General features: G+C 44.2%; 2 protein-coding genes across 2 annotated transcripts in view; both read right to left on the reverse strand.

Moving 5' to 3' along the window:
* On the reverse strand, window positions 1-6,097 carry alkbh5 (alkB homolog 5, RNA demethylase). Its single transcript, XM_083765537.1, has 4 exons — window positions 4,608-6,097; window positions 3,786-3,866; window positions 2,963-3,094; window positions 1-1,384 (listed from the first exon to the last, which is right to left on the reverse strand). The coding sequence occupies exons 1-4, from the start codon at window positions 5,354-5,356 to the stop codon at window positions 1,219-1,221; spliced, it is 1,128 nt and encodes a 375-aa protein (XP_083621663.1). The 5' UTR covers window positions 5,357-6,097; the 3' UTR covers window positions 1-1,218.
* A 3,057-nt stretch (window positions 6,098-9,154) lies between these two features.
* Window positions 9,155-17,762, reverse strand: part of myo15ab (myosin XVAb) — a gene marked incomplete at both ends in the record, with an annotated part of 142,713 nt that continues 134,105 nt past the window's right edge. Inside the window, 9 exons of the mRNA XM_083764426.1 lie at window positions 9,155-9,256; window positions 9,415-9,555; window positions 10,724-10,857; window positions 11,943-12,076; window positions 13,057-13,190; window positions 14,310-14,470; window positions 15,241-15,337; window positions 15,475-15,552; window positions 15,798-15,892. Of these exons, the coding sequence (XP_083620552.1) occupies window positions 9,155-9,256; window positions 9,415-9,555; window positions 10,724-10,857; window positions 11,943-12,076; window positions 13,057-13,190; window positions 14,310-14,470; window positions 15,241-15,337; window positions 15,475-15,552; window positions 15,798-15,892 (1,076 nt within the window). The remainder of the gene's footprint in view (window positions 9,257-9,414; window positions 9,556-10,723; window positions 10,858-11,942; window positions 12,077-13,056; window positions 13,191-14,309; window positions 14,471-15,240; window positions 15,338-15,474; window positions 15,553-15,797; window positions 15,893-17,762) is intronic.

Genomic DNA, 17,762 nt, shown 5'->3' on the forward strand with positions numbered 1-17,762 from the left:
TGGTGTTGGAAGATATTCAACCCAAAAACATGTTTATTAGGGATGCACGATATATATCAGTCAGCTCATCACATTGCTTATACCCATAGCAAAACTATGCCCAATATGTTGCCACAAATATAACAAATGTTGTGATGACAGGTGTGCTAGCCTAAATAAACGACATTTAAGCTAAAAAAAAGAAAAAAGAAAAACTCCCACACACAGTCTTGAAATGCAGGAAAAAAAAGGTTTCATGGGAATATAACGTTTTCTTGCATTTGAAGACACTGCGCAGGAGTTGGGGCCAAGTCTGGTCTTCTCCTACGCACCCCGTCGCCTATGTAGGTGTGCAAAAGCCTTGCTTTCATCTAAGCTGAAATACTTTGTGCTCATGTCCTTCTGTAAATGCACCAATGCAGACAGTGCTTAGAAAGAAAACATAACAGGTACCGATAGTTGTTTTGGGGGCTTTTTTTTCTGCACCAAGAATCACAGTTTAAGTATAAAACTTAAAGGTCAACTCTAATGGTGAAACATAAATTGGTATCAGTATCAGCTGTAATTGGGAACAATCAGTTATACGCAAAAACAATGCCATTATCGTGCATCCCTACTGTTTCTACAGCTGCAGCTACAGTATCTGCATGTGGAACTGGGCTACGGGAACGTAGCAAGGGATAATCTGTCTGGATACGTATGTGTGCGAGTCAGAGCTGTGAGAAAAACAAATGTACAGGTTTCTGTTTGCACAACGTTCAATCAAAGTGTATAGGTCTACACAAGCTCAACAACTTACATAACAATTCTTTTTTTGTTTTTGTCTCTTTTGTACAAGTCCATACATACATCTTTTTGCCCCATTAGCTCTGGAGGTCTGTACATCTTAAGTTACAAAAAAATACATGCTATTTTGATTTCTATGAACACAGAGAAAAAAAAAGAAAAAAAAAAAGCATATTGTGGAGATTGTTTTTACAGTATAACAACAGAGTATAACTGTAGATTAACTAGATGCTGGCTTTAAGTCTGCCAGAAACAAAACACACGGCCACAAACTGATTTTGATTCAAATCAAAAACACTAAAGGTGATGATAGCTCTTCTCCTCATGGCAGACTAAAAGTGGAGCAAGAAAGTGGCAAAAATAATCTGAGGTGTAAAACATGCAGGGACTGGGGTGGTGTGTGTGTGTTTTTATGTATGTATGTATGCATGTATGTATGAGTGTGCAAAGTCCTCAGTGACGTCTCATTTTTACTTTGCGTCCTGAATTTTCTCTGTGTTTGTCGTGCTCGTGGCCGCGTCGCCAGTAATTCTCTGAGCTGTTGCTATGGCGACGGTGACGGCTGCCGGAGAGGGATGGGCGCCTGTTCTCCTCCTTATCCATCTCTAGAACCCTGGGCCTGGTAAGAGAGCGAGGGACAGATGGACACAAGAGAAGTTCATTGAGATAATTAGGCACTGTGTAGAGTGATCAGTGATCAGTGTCACTACCAAAGACCTGGCATCGGTCAGCCCTCTAATGGGAATGCAGAACAACGGTTCCCAAACTTGCCGATCTACAAGCTCACAACGCCTGTGTGAATTTGTAGTTTGGCTATTTTTAAAATGTGGAAGAGAATCAAACTAAATGTAATGCCTCAACTTCTACAATTCCAAGTGCTTTTCAGGGTGGAGGGGACCCCAGTTAAAGGGTAAGACCACTTTTTTGGAGGTTTGGGTTGTTTTCTTACCTTATTATGATCAAACTAGTCCAGTCCAGGAGTTAATTCGCTCCATTGTGCAGTTTTATAGAAAATAACGTTATAAAAATACCAGCCCAATGAGCCCATTGACTTACATTGTAGCGGGGAAACAGCTCTCAAAGTCACTCTTTTAGCACATGAACGAACGCAACAAAAGCTGATTCTGACAGCTTATGACATCAGGAAAACTCATGCGGTTTTATTTTTAATAAAAAATGTCAACGTTGTCTTGTTTTGACTAATTTGTGTGACGCGGTACTACGATCCGATTGGTCCAACTCTAACTGCAACAATCTGGAACAGCGCACTTCATCCTCCGTTCTAAAAGTATCGTAAGCCTACAAACTTATGACTGCTTGCCGTGGGTGTCTGTGTCGGGTACTGCTCGACTGCAGATGGATTGGGTGCTCTCAGCGTACAACACAGGCAGCCAGCGTGCTTCCTTGTTTACAAATGAAACCGGAAACGGAAGACCGCATTGCAGCTTCAGTGTCTCTCCAAACAAAATAGTACCTTTATAAATATACGTTAAAACACGAAAATAAAACCGCATGAGTTTTCCTGATATAATGAATTGTCAGAATCAGCTTTTGTTGCGTTCGTTCATGTGCTAAAAGAGTGACTTTGAGAGCTGTTTCCCCGCTACAATGTAAGTCACTGAGCTCATTGGGCTGGTATTTTTATAATGTTATTTTCTATAAAACTGCACAATGGAGCGAAATAACTCCTGGACTGGACTAGTTTGACCATAAAAACAACCCAAACCTCCAAAAAAGTGGTCTTACCCTTTAAGTTATGATTATTTTGGGTAGGTCATGGCCTGAAAGGTTGGCGTTGACACTAAAGCTTGCCCACCTGCCCCTGGCAGGCAAATAAAACTTTCAGGCAGGTGGAGGTTCCTTTCAGGTTGCCCGACCGGGCAAGTGCTCGTTTGAGAGGGGACGCATCCCTCTATATACACACAACACGAGATACGTCTTTTGGTCTGTGGAATGTAAAATAAGAGCACTGTTAACCTACTGAATAATGTGCTGTTTTCTCTGCCCAGAAAACGAAAAGTGTTAAATTGAACGGAAATTCACTTACCTAAGATTTTATAATAGACAATTTACTTTTCGGGCATGCACCTTTGGGCAAGTAGAACATGATCTGTACTTGCCAGACGGGAAAGTGCCTCTGAGACCTTAGTGTCAATGGTGTGGGAACCCTTGATCTAAAACAAAGTCAGTAACGTACCTGTGAGCGGCGTCTGGGTCTGCCCTGCGATGACCCTGAGAAGAGCGCCTGGCCTTCAGAGGAGCAGGTCTCTCCAGTGGAGAGGAACGTAAAGGGCTGTCTGAGTCAACACGAGGTGCGTCAGGCTTGGTCCTGACAAACACAGAGGGAGCAAAGGTTACAGCCAGACGAGAAAGCACTGCAAAGCAGAATGCCCCACACCACGTCAGATTAAACAAAAAGTCTCAAGGTGCACTCAATAATATCATGAAACTGAGAAAACAGCTAGCACACAATATAAAGGTCCTTTTCACATAGTTATATTTAACTCTCCACAGACAGAGCAACTCTGAGGAAGACCCATTAGGTTTAAACATGTCCGTTGGTCTGTCAGTGGAGAGAGGTACATAAAACTACACTTTTGTGACAAGTAATGTAAATGTATTGTGTGCTGGCTGTTTTCTCAGAGGACAAAATTGAATTCTTCCCTACATTGCCTACCACAATTTTCAGTCCTTCAGTGCTTCCGTCATACAAGTCTGGAGCTCGGAAGTGGATGTAAATCAAATTAGTCAAAAGCGTTATATAGCTTGCTGCTTGGCAGAAATGGAAATTCAAAAATATGATTTAAAGATGCGCAACGTTATATTATATTTGAACGGAAATGACGAACAGATGATAAGCTTCCTTTATCGGCTTTCGGGAGGTTCAAGTTCCAGACTATACAGCATTCAGAGATTGTGGAATAGATGTCTGGCTAGTGGCTACTAAACAAGACTACTAGATGTCTGGCTAGTGGCTACTAAACAAGACTACTAGATGACGGACTGCAGCGTTGACTCACTTCCTGAGTATGATGACCGCACGCCTCTCCTTGATGTCCTGGGGTCGGATACAGTGGGTGATGTCATCAGCAGCGTAGCCACTAGGAGAGAAGACAAGACAGCCTCTATAAGTCAGCTGTTCTCAAAGCACGGTCTGGGGGCCTGCACGGCGCCAGGGGTCCTTGAGGAGGGACGTTCCATGGGGTCGGCAGCAAAAAGTACTCTTACTCTTTAGAGTATACAAATGGAACAAAATGGACCTGTATGGTTCCCTCAAGAGTTATGGTGTACCCATGGGCTATTAAATATAAATACCAAACTGAACTTGAAATTTAAAATAAATTTGAGTTAATGGGCACTGCACAGGTGGTGGGCGTGTTCACTGGGGCTGGGGCGGTGCCACTCTATTTATGGCGTTTACCTGTCACTAGAGAGTGGGAAGTTGAACAGAGACAGCGTTTCCAGACCTGAGCCGACAGCCGCGGACGTTTTCTCTGTCGGCCAGCGTCTTTTCCGGGTTTTTAGACAGCTGGTGGATGGAAAAGAAGCTCCACCCACGCGGCTGAATGCCGCGACGGCCAGATTCCCGGAAACGCTTGCGCCAGCGGCAGTCAACCTCATGGGTGGAACTTAATTTCCATCCACCAGCTGTCTAAAAACCCGGAAAAGACGCTGGCCGCGGCTCTCTGGTAAGTCTGGCAACAGCTAGAGAGGAGGCGAGTGTGGGAGAAGACCTTCGTAAACACAACTTTATTACGTTTACATCCACGTTTAGGTATAGCTAAAGCCTGGGAACTGTTGTACCTTTTACGTGGTGATCGAATAAATGGTCATACACCTACCTGAGTATCGTGACACTGCCTCTCTTCACCGGCAGGATGTGTACGGGCTCCGACACGCGAATGGGCTTGAACTGGAAGCGACAGCCGAAGCAGAGGGCGCTGTCGCTGAAGAAGGACACCGACACGATGGGCCGTGCGAAGATGTGCTGGGGGTCAACGTGTGACACGATGCAGCCGCCCGGCTGGTAGTCGTTGATGACGGCGCTGTTAACGAAGCCCTCTGGGACGACTCCTTGGGACACCAGGCGCTTGATCACCAACTCTTCCACCCAGTCCGGGATGTCGTCCACCTCCCCCTTGGCGTACAGCCTCTCCTGGCCCGGCCCTCGCTTCTCCAGCTGGGCGCCGTATGTGTACCCCTCCCCGAAGAAGTACTTGTTCCGCAGAGGCGCCCGGTCCACTGTGTGCTCGCGGTACCGGCCAGCCTCCGCGTTGGCGACCACCTCGTCAATCTTATCCTCGATGGCGGCGTACTCCTCCGGCGTGAAGATGCTCTTCTGCTCGATGCCGCTCTTCACTCTCCGGGCCTCATGCTCCTCGTGGGGTTCCCCCCCGCTGTTGTTGTTGTCGTCACCGCCGCTGTGCTCCACCTCGTCATCATCCGACTCCCGGAACTTGCGTTTTCGGCCGTTCCTCCCACTACCATTGGCTCCTCCATCCGAGTTCTTGTTTTTGTGGTCGTCTCCGTGAGGAGTCATGGATTTCAACTTCTCCCTCAGGTCAGAGTATCCACTACTGGCTGCCATCATGACCCTGTGCTACTGCCACCCGCGGGTAGATATTTAACAACACAGTTCGGCAGGGGTGGGTGTACGTTAAGCCTGGCTTGGTAAACAAACACGGGTTCTGATGAGATCAGGGCGACATTGCAGCTACTGTGGGCTGAACGTGCAATCTAACCCCGGCGGTTTGGGGGTTGGCCAGCTGTCAAAAGACCAAGAGGCTGCTGCTGCTCTCTCTCTGGCTGGCTGTCAGTATTGGTTGGTGGATGATGCTGATGCTGTAGCTGCTAAAACCGTTAGCTTGGAAGAGCCAACAAGTCAATACGAACAACACCCGAAGAAACGCACAAACAATAAATGTCATTTAGCAGAGCTGATAACCCTGGCCACTCGGTCTATAGCTTAACGCTCCCGATAAACGAGCTTTACAATATTGTCGCACCTCACTCACCGACACGACACACACTCTCACACACACACATACACACACGCACACACACACGGTGGCTAACGGTTAGCATTAGCCAGAGCTGCCTGCCTGTTGGTGGTGGTACCGCCGGACAAACACAACGTTTTCCATGTCTTTTTTTGCGTTTATGTTGCAAACCACCGGCTGACAAACCTCCGTACTTTTGTCCACCGACCGCCTGCCGGGAAATTACGAATTCATTGGAAGTCCATGTAAAGTAACGATAAGAAAATATAGAACAAACAAACAGTTCCAACACGACTGTCTTTTCCTCAGTGGAAACCCAAACCAGGCTGAAAATAAACTACTCGTGTAACCTGCCAGAGGTCTGCGCGCATGCGCAGCCTGTCTTGACGTCGGCGTTGCCAGGTCTACGAAAACAAGCCAAAAAGAAGCGAAGACATTTTTGATTGATTAATTAATTCATTGATTGAACTTGAAGTATGTACCAGTTTGGATAATTAGTAAATTACAGTACATTTCAAGCACAACTCAATACAAAACTTGACGTACAAATATACACTTTTATACCCCAAAACAGGAAATCATCAATCATAGAGGAGGTAAAAAGGGAAAAGTAACATAGTGAGGGGGAAAAGGGGGTGGGTGGTGGATGCAGCCGTCCGTAGGTGCCCTTTGAAGGAGTTTTGAAGGAGTCAAGTCAAGGGATATCGTAGAGTGCCTTGGATTAGAGTGGTTAAGATGTTGGTTTCGGGTTTCAACGGGGGAGACCTGTACTTTACAGAAAAACAAGCCAAAAGTGATTTATAATAATCGGACATGGCAACACTGTCTGTCATGCCTTGGGGTGGGTGGGCCATAGGGGGTGGGCGCTATCGTGTCCCCTGGTCGCTCATTGGCTGACAGACACGTCAATCCGTCTTGAGGGAACCCGAAGCCGGCTCGGCGCTACTGAAAAATTCTGACGAGCCAAAATCATTTCGCCACATGTCGCAACTGTCTATACGAGTAAGACATGAGATGAGGGGCCCATGCAGTTCAACTATGATTACCGGTATTTTGGGGGGTTACCAGTTCAATATGATTGTTTTGTGGAGGTCCCATTGTGAGAAAGGCTTCATCTGCAATGCATTCTGCTGCCAATTCTAGGCCAATGACAACACATTTTCTACAATCTATGGGAGGTCCCCCGTTCATCTATGATTATTTTGTGGAGGTCGCAGCCTGAAAATGTTGAAAACACTGTGCTACAGAATGGGCACTAAGTGGGCACCTCAATGTAAAATTGGCAAATTGGCAAAAATATTTGAAAATGGTATTAAGTAAAAGTAAAGTACTGTATAGTCTACTTGCCAGCCCATAGAGCCCCATTGTGAACCTGGACATGTTGAGGACACCCAAGACCAAGGTTTTATGTTAGAAATGTTGAGTATGGGTCCCCAGCATGTAGAAACCGCCGGATGCTAAGTTGCATATGTTAAGCAATTTTCATAATTGGCATAATATGTGACCATACCATTAACAACCTATAGAAGGCAAAATATTAAAAAAAAATCATCATGCTTTATATAGCATGTGACGTGTCAAACTAGGCGGTTTTCATGATGCTGAATCCATTCCAAGCATTAGTTTTTTCATTGGGCTAAAATAGCCATAGATACATACATAAACTTTAAACCTATAGATGGCAAAATATTCAAAATGTCATCATGCTTTATGATAAAGCATGATGGAATTTTGAATATTTTGCCTTCTGGTTGTTATGGTGTACTCAAAATGCCTGGGTTCACATTCTAAGTGGACTCGTAGGCGTATACCGGTATACATGATTTGATGCACGGCACAGTACATCATTACCTAAATGTAGCTACCCTTCAACTATAATTGTCCTAGTAATAAATATAAATATAGGGTTTTGTAGATATATTGGAAATGTTCAATGACATTCTAATCACTTTACATTATGTATATATTACAGTAGATTATTGTTTGTTTACATTTTGGACCAAATAGTAAATTTTACATCGAGGTGCCTCGTACATCGAGGTCCTCTGTGCCCACTCTTCTTGTTACCCTTTTGGCTAGTTCACACTTACCCTAAAGTAAAATTGTCACAACATTGTCGTCCTTTCTTTTCTTTTATATAGGCTATATAGTACAACTACCGGTTTCTCTACACTTACCTGTATGCCTACTATCTGTGTTTCATTCTTTGCTGTACGTGCTGCCATGACAACTGAATTTTCCTGGCGATCAACAAAGGTCAGTCAGTCTGTCTGTCTGTAGTCAGTCAGTCAGTCTGTCTGATAAACATCTTTGGATTTTAGCATGCATACTAATACTATTTTCACCAGTCAGCATAACATTTGGTGTGGACATGACTCTTTGAAATTATGCTTTATTTCATTGTGATAAAAATATCCTATACAAAATAAACAAGTTAATGTGGTAACAACACATACATGAAAACAGCACTTGTTTATAATATTAACATGTCTTAAGCTTTACAAACGGTTAAACAACATCAGTAGAAAAATAAAAACTGATCATATGTCACTTATAAAAAAATGTCATAACAAAGGCATACGTTACAAGTTCTTTTTCTTCCTTCATTTGACAGTAAATAGCATTTCTAATAAAGCAACCATCTTCATTGTGATCCATCAAAACTAGCAAAAGACATACCGGTACTAGCATAATATAAGTGCAATTATACAGTCGCCCTGACAATAGATTCTCAATTTAATAATAGCTAAACCATCAATGCAAAAACTGTGCAATCTATTACACTGGTAGTGATTTTGCATAATTCCCCCAAAAATGGAGCAACTGACTTATTCAGGTATGTATACTTTACATATCATAATACAAGATACAAACACCTGAAGACAAGAGGAGGTAGGTTATTCTGTGTGTGTACTGTATGTGTGTGTGTGTGTGTGTGTGTGTGTGTCGCTGTCTGTCTGTCTGTCTGTCTGTCTGTCTGTCTGTCTGTCTGTCTGTCTGTCTGTCTGTCTGTCTGTCTGTCTGTCTGTCTGATGAGAACCTTTTAATGATGCGACTATTTGCTACACCAGCGGTTCTCAAAGTGGGGTCCGGGGACCCCAGGGGGTCCTTGAGGCGGTTCCAAAGGGTACCCAGCAACATGACTAGAAGCTAGGAACCAAATGGACGCTTACACGTCTGTAACTATACATCATCAAACCATTAGGCTACTTTTATCACCATAGTAGACGTCTAGTCGGTGTCGGCTCTCAGCTGCATTCAGCAACCTTTTTCCACACCTTCCAACCAACTGATCTCCTGACTTCATTCAGTTAATTATAGTCTGTAGTAGTTTGTTTGGTGGAGAGGTACCTTGATGCATACCAAATTGTCTTTTTGTAAAGATAAAACTACAACATGGTGATCTCACTGGGAGGCAGGGTCAGTCTCTTCTCTCTGGCCGACATCATGTTCTCCACTTGCATGGCAATGACTCGACACAACTCCAGACCCTATATGCACGCACGCACGCACGCACGCACGCACGTGAATGAATGAATGAATAAAGAAAACAGCCACAGGATAGTTCAGCCAAAATGCTAATCATGAAAGTCATTAGAATTGTGCTTGTGTGCTTTTGTGTGCGTGCGTGCGACCATGCGTGCATTACCTGCTCTAGCTGCAGTTGAACGACCCTCTGCGTGGTGACGTCTCCCAGAGTGAGGTCCACGTAGGGGTAGCTGGAGCCAGCCGAGGGCCTCTGGGTGCGGCTGGACTGCACCTCCGCCAGGGGGATCAGTGCCATCACCTCCTGCACTCACAGCACCAGCAGGACATTTTAGTTGACCGTCCATTCACAATTATGATTAATCCTTCATGCCGAGGACCCCCAAAATGATGTGTATATACTGTACCGCACATTGAGAACCAATGATTTGAAAATGTATAAACAATTCATTCATATGAATACAAATTGCATTTCTGTTTTCTTATAGGTTTTGTAAAGAACAAAAGAGCCGATAAGACAACTATTTTAAATATACACGGAAAACAATGACTGACCAATAAACAAAAAATAATAATGTATGGAAAAAAATTTCTGTATATTATTCAATAACCTTATACTATATTATATAATAATACAAATAAAAATAATCTAGTGGGCGTGTAGATCATGCGATTATGTCATAATTGTGAGTTGTGACAGTTTATACTTGTTCCAGATCAGCACTTGGCCTTATTGGCCTTAGAGTGTCTATTTTGAGATTACAGAGTGCCCTGGCTGCCTGGCACTCAGCATCAAGGATTTGGCAGGGATTGCATCACTGCAACATACTAGCGTAATGTCCAGGGGGTGTACTTGTACATCAAGTTGCCTGAAACAGGAGACTTCTGAGCTATAACACTTAGTTTATACTATTTTATATGGGTGGTCGCAACAGGTGTTATGGAATTTCTATCATGCAGTGATATGCAATATTAATATTGTACATTGTTTTTACGTATTTGAGTAAATATACTCGTATATTCATTTGTCAGACTACAGACCAGATATTTGCCTCTTTGTCTGCTTGAACTGCAATATTAGGAGTATGATATCTAGATGGGTCAAGCTGACCAGTTGCTGGACACTTGTGTGTCACTGGTCACTAAAGTCTGTGATTTAAATCTGGGACTGGACATACTAGAACACCAACATGATTTAAATGAAGAGGGGAAGGAGACTGGACATACTAGAACAGTGGTTCCCAAACCTTTTAGCTCAGACCCAAAATTGATATTAGAGAATTAGAGACGTTTGCCCGGGACCCAAAATAGTGAAAATAGCAGATCTACCAGCTCACAGCGCGTCGCTTCGCGCCTCATTGTGAGCTGGTAGAAAGCAAAAGCGTGATCATCGTACACGATGGACAGCTGATGGACAGTGTGTGTGTGTGTGTGTGTGTGTGTGTGTGTGACAGCATGCAGTGTTTCCTCACGTGCGTGTCCTTGTGCAGGAAGTGCAGCCCGTTCTGGTTGACAGAGAGGATGGAGGGGGCGTAGTAGGTGGTGGAGCTGCTGCTGTGGATGTAGAAGAAGGAGGAGCCAAACATGGGGAACGCACTGACCAGACCTACACACGCACGCGCACACACACACACACACACACACACACACACACACACACACACACACACACACACACACACACAGAAGTTATTACTATACCTACTACTATTACTATACCGTGAGTGAGGACATTAACACTTTAGGACAGCAATTCTATCAAGCTCACGTTGTAACTTTTTGGCTATGACCACAAGCTATAGTTGGTAGGTTTGTCCATACTTTCCTAAGGTCTGTTATGGATTATGTGTGTGTTAAAAAAAAAACGATTTGAATCATGTGGATCTCGGTCTTCATGTGCCATGATATGTGGCCAGCTAGCCTGTGACGTCATGTCAGTCATCTATGATCTATGACTCACACAAATACAAAATCTATATCAAATGGGGATGGCCTATAATGCAATACAAACCAGCGGTCTTTTCTTTAATGTTGCTTTTTTCAAAGATCTTTTGGGGGGCTTTTATGCCTTTCTTGACAGGACAGTATACTGACAGGAAATGGGGAATGACACACAGCAAAGGTCGTCGGGACTGGGATTCAATCCCGCAACACACTGTCTCTCTACGCCAGCCGTCCGCAGGCTCAGATTAACAATGGAACTTAGTGGGGCTTGAGCCCCACGGCCTGCAGCTTGCAGGGCCCTGTGCGACGAGAGACAAATGGTAGGTACAGCAGTGGCTTCCGTCGAAGCCATATTCATAGGTCGCTGATTGGAATGTAACGTCAACACAGGAACCTCCGCTAGTGTTTTTGGTCGTCCAACAGTTTCTTAACCACTAAGGTGGGAGCCTGGAAGGAGAGTCAAAAATAGCAGATCCAGTCGGGGAGCAGTGCTGGCGGTGGCCACGTGCGTGGTGGTGCGCTGAACGCACATGCGTTCATTCACTGGGCGCGCAAACGCAAAAAGTGTCATTCTTGATTGAGTTACGTGCGCGCGAATCTGCATGCACGCGGGTGAAGTGCATGTTGCATGGGGCCTTTTGATTTGGTGTAGCACCACCTGGGCCTTAGGAGGTAGGGGTTGATCCGTCACTGGCCGTCCAGGGCCAAACCGAAGTGAAAAAAGAAGGTTGTGTGAGGGGGACCTACCCAGGAACTGTGCTCTAGCCTGGTGAGGGCTCAGGGTCTGCACCTGCTGCATGTGCTGTGTCACCATGTTGGCCCACTGCTGTGGAGGCTGCTTCTTGAACAGAGGCGGGGAGATGTACTCTGACAGCTCATGGCTGGAGGGGTGGGAAAAGATCAATATAAATCCAGAGGTTTAAGAAGGTTATTAAGTTAACCTTTTGTTTCTTTAAACATTCTTTATATTCTTCACGTTACATGTTTTTCTATTTCTTCCATATAGGTTTTTATTCCAAACAAAAACAAAACAAAAAATAACATCACATACTGTATCAATTGGGAGAGATAAAAAGTGTGTACGTAAAAGATAAAGGTCAGGAGTAAAACAGTGATTTTAGTCAATCAATCCTTGCCTCTACAAAATCTGGTCAAAAGGCATTACATATTAATTACATATTCAAACTTAGACCAAAACTTAATGAACTCCTCCTTCTGCAGCTGGAGAGAAAGTGATCTGTTCCATAATATAGATTAGATATCATTTACTATATCTATCCATTTCTTATGGTGGGGGCCTCGGGAAGTAACCAGGTTCATGCAAAGACTTTTCTAGAGGTATCAGAACACCAAATAGGTATTCATCAGATCTCCCTGTCTGGATATGTACTGTACATGTCCAAAAAATAATGCAGTAAACTCTTCTAAAATCCCATATTTGCCAGCAGATGTCACTGTTGAGGCATGTTGGCCTGTTTTCCATTGCAGCTCAAAAGACACCAGAACACACAGAGAAAACCCCACAGCACAGAAAATCTACTGAATATTCAAAGTTCAGGTTGTGTGGGTATAATTGAGGTCATAAAATCTAAAAGAAAAACAAATGAAAATGAATGTCATGAAACCTTAATGACCACAAGATGGAATCCTAAGGTGCAATAGTGTCATCATAAAAACGTGTCATACATATTCTGAAGAACACCTGGAGAGTTGACATTTAGTAATTGATCAAAATAAGAATGTTATAATGTTGTGCCACGGACAAGACCAAGTATTTTGCCACAGACACATGTCCACATATTGATGACCCCTGGTCCCAGCACTGAACCCAGGTCGGTCTAATGGTGAACACAACACTCACATGCTGGGGTTGAAGGCGATGTCTTTGGCTCGGTGCTGCAGGGCGGCTAGCTTGGAGATCTGGTGGAAGCGCTTATCACTCACCTCCCCTCGGGGGAGAACATTCAGGAGGCCCTTACGGTAGTCAGGGAGGATCTGGGTGTACACGCACACAGACACACACGCACATACACACACGTGCACGCACGCACGCACGCACGCACGCACGCACGCACGCACACACACACACACACACACACACACACACACACACACACACACACACACGCTGTTGTTTATGTGGAGTCTCTGATTAATTCCATTCATTCATCAAGTTTTTATTTTTATTTCAGCGTAATCTTTGGATTCTGAATTCACCGTGTTTTACAAACTAAAACGCTCCGTGAGTAAAAGACACCAGTGGGTAGGTAAATAAGATATTCTTTTGAGGTGAACTACTCCATGAATAAAATATGCTCTTGCTCAGCAGTATCCACATTATTCAATTATTTCTTTTTAATTCCAGACTCTTACTTGCAACAGAGTATTTCTACATTGCAGTATTGATACTTTTGCTTAGGTACAAAACATGAGTACTTTTTCCACCTGTGACTACTGACTTTCCTCACATGAATCAGGGAGATAAAAAACCCATTGCAAGTGTGACATCTAGTGGCCGAATGTTGTCTGTTGCATCTTTAACATAGCAGATTGTATTTGACTGTAGCTGAGTGTGAGGAGGATGTACCTACTATACAAGGGTTTCTCAATGTTTTTGTCTGGGGACATTTTAATAATCTGGGGACCCCCCAAAACAATTTGGCGACCCCCTGACTAGGTCGCAACCCCCAGTGCATTGTGTACCTGGTTGAAGTGCATTGTGTACCTGGTTGAAGTGGCCCATAGCACTTACCCTACCCCCTTAGATAGCACTTCCGTAGACTTAGATAGCATTTGATACAGACTTATAGCATGTTATGTAGACAGCACTATAATTGCATTGTATATAGTCATAGCACGCCATAGTACATATGTATAGCATAGTAGTATATATGTATAGTTTCATTATATAGATATTCCACTGTTACTTTCTTAGCTTACGCATGTTTCATGATAAATGCTTTTATGTGATGTATTCCCATGCTTTTGTTCTTGCTTAATGTAAGTCGCTCTGGATTAAGAGCGTCTGCTAAATGCCTAAATTGTAAATTGTAAATTGTGCATTGTGTACCTGGTTGAAGTGCATTGTGTACCTGGTTGAAGTGCATTGTGTACCTGGTTGAAGTGCATTGCGACACAGAGCTCGTTGTCGAACTTGAGCACCTGGTTCCAGACGACCCTGCGGAACCAGAAGCTGTAGGTGCTGTCTAGCTCCTCCCCCTCCGTAGCGATGTCCAGGATGTACTCGTTCTTGTTCAGCGGACGCACATTCTGACCTGGACGGACACAGCAAGGTTATTATAGGGCAACTTAAAACTACAAACAAAATCATTTTTGTTGCATGATAAAAAATAAATCACACCTGTGTGAACCGAGTGTTGCAACTCCCCTCTCCCCTCCCCCTCCTCTCTCTCTCTCTCTCTCTCATTAGCAGGCAGCAGGCACAGCAATACCCCTGTCTCTGTTTCTGGCGCCCCCTACTGGTATTAATAAGTCACATACTCGTGCTCACTCGTGCTCATGACTACACACAGGTACACGGACATTGCACTACACACAGGTACACGGACATTGCTGGTTGTAGGAGTGGTTGCACCACTAAAAAAAAATTAGTATAAAACTACAACTCGTTGAAACTATTGTGGGGTTTACAAAACTGACGGAAAGAGAACATATCCTTAGTTTTAGTTTGAACAAATCAGGCAACAAAGTCTTATGCACACCTGAAAGGCTCAGAGACGTACATAAAATGCACAAAGACCCGCACACCGTCTGCACTTGCGATATGAACACTTTGCATTTTTTGAATAGTTTGAACAAATCAAACAGCATATCTACAAGCTCACAGCTAATTAAAACTAAAATGAAATAAAAATGAATAACAAATGCAAACCTTGGGACAGAATTAATGCGCAAACCACACGGGAACAGTCAAGCATGTGATGATCTTTGCACTTTCCAGTGTTTTGGAGCTTGTGTGTGAATGTGTTTTACTGCATTTATTGAAAGACCACTATGTAGACGAAAAATGTATGAAGAGAATGACCTCTGTTGGTGACCAGAAATATAGTGTATTCGTCCATAGCCTCCAGTTTCTGTGTGCTCATCTCGTAACACAGCTCCTCGATCGCGTCCAGAGCAACCTGAACAGCAGGGCAACATTTAAAATGTAGGAGTTTAATTAACAGACACTCATAATGAGTGATTTAATTTAGAGTAAAGCAAGGTGAGCAGTGAACAGCATGAACAAGCTTGCGCTCCACTATCTGTATGGACTTACGGAACAGGTTTTGACTTTCAGGTGACGCTCGATGCCTCCAGGGAAGAGGAACAGCTGTCGCTTGGAGCTCCGTCCTGCCTGGAGAGAAACACACAGACGCGCACGCACACGCACACACACACACACACACACACACGCACACGCACACGCACACGCACACACACACACACACACACACACACACACACACACACACACACACACACACACACACAATGGGGATGTGTCATCCAGGTGCCAGTTACAAATACGAAAGCCTAAACATTTTGATTAGTAAGATATAAAAGAGGTTATATTGTACTGGGAATGGTATTATTACTCACCAGCATAGCCTGCAGTTCCATGCTGTTGGGAGGGACGGTGCGGCCGCCATATTGGAAGGTTTTCTTCAGGTTTTGCTCACATGCTTTCGCGATTCCTGCACACACAGCCGTCACAAGTAAGTGACACTTCACATTGTCGGGGTGGAAACCTCGTTATGTTACTGTTCAGGATTTCAAATAAAAAACAGCAAAAGTAACAGCTCAGGTGACAGGTGCTGCAGTGCAGAAGCACCGTTTGAACCGTTGGTCTGAACAGTGCTTCTGTAGAGGACCAGTTCTGGTCAAAATATGTTGGCTTTTAACATTTTGTAGACATGATAAAGTACATGGATTTTATTCCCTCTCCTCTATTATTTTTTGAATGCTGGGATCGTTCCTCCTTTTCAAGTTTTGGTTCCAGTTAACTAACTAACTAACTAACTAACTAACTAACTAACTAACTTTAATTCAAAGTTTATCTCCACTGAGCACCTGGTTGATCTCTCTCTCCGTCTCTCTCTGCAGATGTACAGAAGAATGTAAAGACGCCCAAGGGCGAGAAGCGACCATGCCCTTCGTGCGCGCATCCGCCTCGTTGATGGCAGACTGCTGGGCGAGCGCTGGCGCTTTGGCATGGGGGGGTCAGATCAACATGGAATTAATTCTGTACTGGCCATATATGGAGCATGTCTTGAGTGTACTGGGTTTGATGAGGTCAGATCAACATATGGAATGTCAGAACAGGTCAGCACCATATATGGAGATCTAAGGGTGGTAGCGGGGACATTCTCTTGAGTGTACAGGGTTTGATTAAATTTTCGGGCCTGTTGAGAACTCTAGTTTTCGCCGGCTGCCGAGTGCGGCTGCACTAATAACTTTGGGGCAGGCCTGTCTAGAGTTTGAATGGACAGGTATCAGTCAAAAGGGAGACATAGAAGAGGAAGGATGGATGGGGAAGGATCAACATATGGAATGTCAGAACAGGTTCTGTCATATATCCATGTGGAGATCTAAGGGTTTGAGATGTCAGATGTAGAGTTGCTGGCCAATATTGATGACAACTAAAGGGCAGCGCTCTGTGGATTCGTCCAGCCTCGACATTTCTAACATAAAAATCACACCCCACAAGGCCACGGGCCATGACAATATTCCCTCCAAATTTCTCAGAGACTCAGCCATTTCCATAGCTCCAGTCATCACCCACATAGTAAACCTCTCCATCAAACAGGGACAGGTCCCCCAAGATTTTAAACTGGCCAAAGTAACCCACCTGTACAAAAAAGGGAGTAAATTAGAACCCGGCAACTACCGCCCTATTTCTATTCTAAGCTCCATCTCGAAAGTGATGGAAAAACAGGTTGAAAAGTATCTTGCCACTAATAAATTGCTGTACGAGTTCCAATCTGGTTTCAGAACATCCCACTCCACTGACACATGCCTCCTCTATTTGAGCGACCACATCAAACATGAGGTGCATGCTGGAAAATACTGCGGCATGGTCATGCTGGACCTCCAAAAGGCTTTTGACACCGTGAACCACTCCATACTGGTTAACAAGCTTAAAGCTATTGGTTTTGATAGCACATCAGCGAGCTGGATGCAATCCTACCTGGAGGGGAGAGAACAGATGGTGGAGGTGAACGGAACACTGTCCCCCCCCCTCCCAGTGAGCTGTGGCGTCCCACAAGGAAGCATACTAGGGCCTTTACTGTTCCTAATATATGTTAACGACATGACATCAGCTTGTGACTGCAACTTGTTCCTGTTCGCAGATGACTCAGCACTGCTGGTCTCGGACAGGAACAAACTGCAGGTTGAAAAGACCCTCAGCTCTGAACTTGGTAGAATCTGCACCTGGCTCGCTGATAACAAACTATCCTTACACCTGGGAAAAACTGAATCCATTCTCTTCGAATCAAATAGTAATCTCAGCAAGGCAGATGGCTTCTTGGTTAGAGTGGGTGACAATATTATCACACGAAAAGA

The sequence above is a fragment of the Protomyctophum parallelum genome, assembly GCF_964188405.1.
Source record: "Protomyctophum parallelum genome assembly, chromosome: 5".
NCBI classification, from domain to species: Eukaryota; Metazoa; Chordata; class Actinopteri; order Myctophiformes; family Myctophidae; genus Protomyctophum; species Protomyctophum parallelum.

Coding starts and splice junctions, on each gene's coding strand:
- alkbh5 (XM_083765537.1), bottom strand. CDS start 5,356: ATGATGGCAGCCAGTAGTGGATACTCTGACCTGAGGGAGAAGTTGAAA. Junction 3,095..3,785: donor GCGGTCATCATACTCAGGAA/GTGAGTCAACGC, acceptor TGTGTTTGTCAG/GACCAAGCCTGACGCACCTC. Junction 1,385..2,962: donor GACCCAGACGCCGCTCACAG/GTACGTTACTGA, acceptor CTCTCTTACCAG/GCCCAGGGTTCTAGAGATGG.